This window comes from Penaeus monodon, chromosome 9, assembly GCF_015228065.2.
Source record: "Penaeus monodon isolate SGIC_2016 chromosome 9, NSTDA_Pmon_1, whole genome shotgun sequence".
Taxonomy (NCBI): domain Eukaryota; kingdom Metazoa; phylum Arthropoda; class Malacostraca; order Decapoda; family Penaeidae; genus Penaeus; species Penaeus monodon.
The window spans coordinates 6598053-6603052 of record NC_051394.1 but is presented as its reverse complement, the minus strand read 5'-3'; the positions used below and the strand labels follow the sequence as shown (position 1 = coordinate 6603052).

Here is a 5000-nt window from a genome sequence, read left to right as displayed (position 1 = left end):
ACGGATGAATGTTGTGCGCTTTGGGAGCTCCTTGAGTTTTCCTGCTCCTGTGTAAGTGCAGGCTGATCGCAGTCCTCCAAGAATGTCAAGAATGGTAGGTGTCACATCTCCTTTGTATGGTATTTCTACAGACTTTCCCTCACTGGCCCTAAAAAAGTACAAAATAATGTGTGTCAGTGAAATATTCTGGATAAATACCCACTGCTGGTTTCTGTAAATTAAGTTTCATTAGCAAATATGTTATATACTAAACATATTAAAGATACACACCATTTTATGAAAATTAGTGGTTAGAACACATGTAGTAAAGTAATATTTCACACAAGTACCAGTAAATGTACATACGAAACTTATGAAAAGATATTTGCTTCACATGAACAAATACCATAAATAATAAAAGAAATTGTTAAAAAAGTGCACATCTTAACTTAGAATACAGAAATAATGAATTATATGCAGTGATTTTCATTTCTTACCCAATGTCAGTGGGTGGCACAACTACAATGCCATGTCCACTGTAATAAAAGTTTATCTATTGTCTTTGCACATAGATGGCTCTACAAGTGCTTAGTCACCAAGGAGTCAGCTATTAGTGTTACCTACCTCATCTGTTTGTCCTTTTCCTTCAACTTTTGAAAGCTTTGATGTTATGAATATTTTAATAACGATTTAATAATCATAAGATCAATAAGAATGATAATAATGTCAATATTAATAGTATTAGAAAGAAAAACACATTTTCCTGCCAATTCAAGGAATGGGGAAATCAGGATCGGTCACTAAGGCCTACTGATAGACTCCTTGCTGGCTGAGCACATGTGGAGCAATCTGTATGTAACAAAACTCACTAAAATCTAAAGGGGACAATACAAAAACCCACTGACATTGGGTTAATAAAACACATTGGGTCCTATGAAAGCCACATCATGAATTACTTATGAAAGTCAGTAATAGACCCAAGTATTTTGTTAATATCATACAGTATAACTATTACAATACTACAGTTACAATACTAATGTTCAATCATTAGATAAGTTTACTACAAGGAACAAAAAAAAAAAAAAAAAAAAAAAAAAAGTTTCACAAATTTCTGATATTTACCTGTACTCTGCTACTCTCCCTGAATACTTCTGCATTGCTGTAGCACTTGACATCCCATAAAACTGTTTAAATTTCCTCCCATTGCGTTCAATCATCTCTCCGCCTGACTGGTCATGGCCTGCCAACATTCCACCCATCATCACAAAATCAGCTCCAGCGCCAAAAGCCTTTGCGATATCTCCTGGGCAAGTGCAGCCTCCATCCTGTAATATACATTGCTACTCATTAAGGAAATAGAGAATATGCATATTGTTATTATCATACTTTCTTCATATTCAATCCCTACACATAATTTCGTACTTATGTATTAAGTTACTATCCATTTTAGTAAAGGTATTCACAACACATGTACATTTCTGCTTCATTAAGTTTCATAATAATAACAATAATAAAAAACTATTATGACCCTGGGTAACTAAATAGATTGATAAATTGATTGATTAACAGATAAACATATAACTGCAGCACATAATCAACTTACAGAAATGATGTGGCCACCAAGACCATGTGCAGCATCTGCACATTCAATGACTGCAGACAGCTGAGGGTAACCCACACCAGCCTTCTTCCTGGTGGTGCATACAGAGCCGGGGCCAATTCCAACCTTGATCACATCTGCTCCAGACAGAATCAGCTCCTCAACCATCTCACCAGTAACCACATTGCCAGCCTGTAGTCACACCACAAAAAGGGATAAAGATATACCTAAAAACTAAAGGAAGTTGAAATATGTAATAATGCACTCTTTTGGAACTGCTTTAACAAATATCATATCAGGGTATGAACTCATACATGTCTGCAGGGTAAAGATATAAATAAGTTCATATACTTTTAACTGTAATAAACAATTCACATTTACTTCTGATAGATATATATACACTTACCAATATTGTGTGTTCTGGATAGTTCTTCCTAACTTTTCTAACATATTCTACAAATACTTCTGAGTAGCCATTTGCAACATCCAGGCAGATGAATCTGATCTGTAAATGAGTAGACAATACAGTCCAAACTGTTCAACCAAAAACAAAAATATATATATATATATATATATATATATATATATAAATTAATATATATAAATATATATAATATATAATATATATATATATATAATATATATATATATATATTATAATATATAATATATATATATATATATATATATATATATATATACATATATATATACTGACATCAATATACTAAATTCAGGAAAGTGCAAATGAACAGATATAGATTACAATATGTCGTAACACCATATACACATTGAAATATGCTTCACTTACCTCAGAAAAAGCTGCAAGGATCTGCTGGAGCCTCTCCCAGTCAGAGTCCGAGATACCTGAAGATGCTGCCACATAGTTGAGTGTGCTTTTATTGTTCTCTCCAAACTCTTTCCATTCATCAATGCTATAGTGCTTGTGTATGGTTGTAAAACACTTGTGCTGGAATAATGTGGATGTTATTTTACAGATAAAGCTTATGAAATGTAATATTCTTTATTGCAATCTTTTATTTCAGAAATATAATAAAGGTATATTGTGCACTAAACATTCATACCGCCATCTACACCAAGACTGTATATATTACATATCATCTATAAAATCATGGCATGAGCACACTACACAAAATAGTAAGGATCGTTCAAATTAGTTATGTAGTGTAATACCTTGGCAAGAGTCTTGGCCATCTCGAAAGTGCCAACAGTGTCCATATTGGCTGCAATGACAGGAATACCTGTCCATGTATGCTTGGAGTTCCTGAAGGTGATGGTTCGCTCCAAGTCTACCTGCAGGAACCACAAAAATTTAGCTTTAGATTTTCTAACTTTTATGGAAAGAAGGAAAGAAATTGAATGAGGAGAGAGTGAGGAAGGGTGGAGAAATGGAAAGAGGGTTGAGGAGGGTCATGGGGGGGAGAGGGAGAGGGAGGGAGGGAGAGGGGGAGGTGAGAGAGGGGGAGAGAGAGAGAGAGGGAGAAGAACAGGGAGAAGAGGAGGAGGGAGAAGAGGAGGAAGAGGGAAAAGAAAAGGAAGAGGGAGAAGAAGAAAGGAGAGGGAAGGAGAGGGAGAATAGATTGAGAGAGAGACAACAGGAGGAGGAGGAAATGGAATAGGGGAGGGAGAAGGAGGAAAAAAAAAAGAAAAAAGAGAGGAGAGGAGAGAGGGAGGGGAGGAAAATTAGAATAGATAAAGATGAAGAGTAGTGGATAGGTAGTAAAGGTGACAAGTAGAAAAAAGCTCTGTGGAGGAGGAGGGGTTACAGACACTGGGGGAGGGAGGATGTAGAGAGGAGCAGAGGAGAGTGGAGGGAGGGAGGGAGGGAGGGAGTGAGAGTGAGAGAGAGAGAGAGGGGGGGAGGTAATAATTATGATTATAATTAAATAATAATAATTTAGTTTGATTCCATTTGTTATAATATTCTTGGTGTGACATACTGTCTGTTTCATTTTTCTTCTAAATTATCTCCTTGTGCAGGAATGCTGGGGTTACCATCCACTGCGGCGAGGATTTTAACGCAGGTCACAAAATTGCAGACGAGACCGCACCACTTACACACAGCGAGAAGGCGAGAGTACGACAGAGAGAGAGAGAGAGAGATGAAGAGAGAGAGAAAGAGAGAGAGAGAGAGAGAGAGAGAGAGAGAGAGAGAGAGAGAGAGAGAGAGAGAGAGAGAGAGAGAGAGAGAGAGAGAGAGAGAGAGAGAGAGAGAAGAGAGAGAGAGAGAGAGAGAGAGAGAGGAGAGAGAGAGAGAGAGAATGGCAAACAAACAGACAAATCAACTCATTTAAAAGTCCAAGAGCAACGGCCTTCTATAAATGGCTGAAATTTTCAAAACATCAAAGTTGAGTCGGACAATCAATGCAAAATTACGCATCCAGGTAATGAGTTAAAAATAAACCTGGCTCTTTCGCGGTATTTCGATCCAAAAATAACCCGATAAACTGCTTTGATAAATATATTGATTTGCTGCCTTCTATAAGTCAATACTTGGGACCGTTGTGGCTGACTGGTTGGACAGCAGTTTGGAGTCATGTTCTGTGTTTTAGTGTTATCATTTTTAGAGGGGAATATTTAACCATGTTATCTTCCTTCGTAATTACAGCAGTTTTTAATATATTGCAATATGACCTATGTATAACTTGTGTCCGTGAATTATCAACTACCGGCAAAAATAAATACCAAGGAAGTTCGCATAGAATTCAAACAATGGCGAAAATTGATATCAAGGAATATCAAGGCATGTACACACTGGGTCACTGAATTCGCTATGAACTGCCCTCATCACCATAGTAACAGGTTTTACACGCTAATCTAGGGCCGCGAGCACTGGTTTAGTATGGTAGGCCGGAATGACCCAAGGTAAACACGTGTCCTAAATTTCGTCAGGGGAAAGCAGAGGGGAAAAATCTATTTTCATGTTTCCTTCCGTGACCTAAATCCTTCATAATAATCCCCCCTCCCCCCATCCCTTACCCTGCCTTCCTACCCCTACCTTCACCACTACCTTCTTTCTTCCCTCTATGACACGCACACACACACGCATTTCCTTCCACACGCATGTCCAATCACTCCCTGTGATTGCGTCACTGCACGCAAGGGGTCTTTCAAATCAATAAGCCACACTCGATGATTGTCCCATGTCACATTCTCCGCTTTTGTTGCCTGGGAGAAGGAACACCCACGCGAAAACTGAACATAAAATAATAAATAAATACAGGTAGATAAATAAATAAACAATAAAACAAAGAAAAAAATAAAGGTGGGGCTAGACTTGCAACTGAAATAATGGGAGTTATTTGGAGCTTCAAGATATTTTAGAAGACAGGGAACAAAGACATGACTGAGTGGGGGGGGGGAGGGGGTAAAGTTAAGGTACAAACAAGTTTCAATGCCA

The 5000-nt window shown here is 37.7% G+C and overlaps 1 protein-coding gene across 1 annotated transcript in view; it reads right to left on the bottom strand.

Moving 5' to 3' along the window:
- LOC119576826 (GMP reductase 2-like) overlaps positions 1–5000 on the bottom strand; it is a 14258-nt gene that overhangs the window by 1017 nt on the left and 8241 nt on the right. Inside the window, exons 2-7 of the mRNA XM_037924475.1 lie at positions 2774–2893; positions 2391–2549; positions 1986–2084; positions 1583–1771; positions 1102–1304; positions 1–148 (exon numbers count right to left, since the gene is read on the bottom strand). The exon at positions 1–148 is cut by the window's left edge and continues 1017 nt beyond it. Of these exons, the coding sequence (XP_037780403.1) occupies positions 1–148; positions 1102–1304; positions 1583–1771; positions 1986–2084; positions 2391–2549; positions 2774–2893 (918 nt within the window). The remainder of the gene's footprint in view (positions 149–1101; positions 1305–1582; positions 1772–1985; positions 2085–2390; positions 2550–2773; positions 2894–5000) is intronic.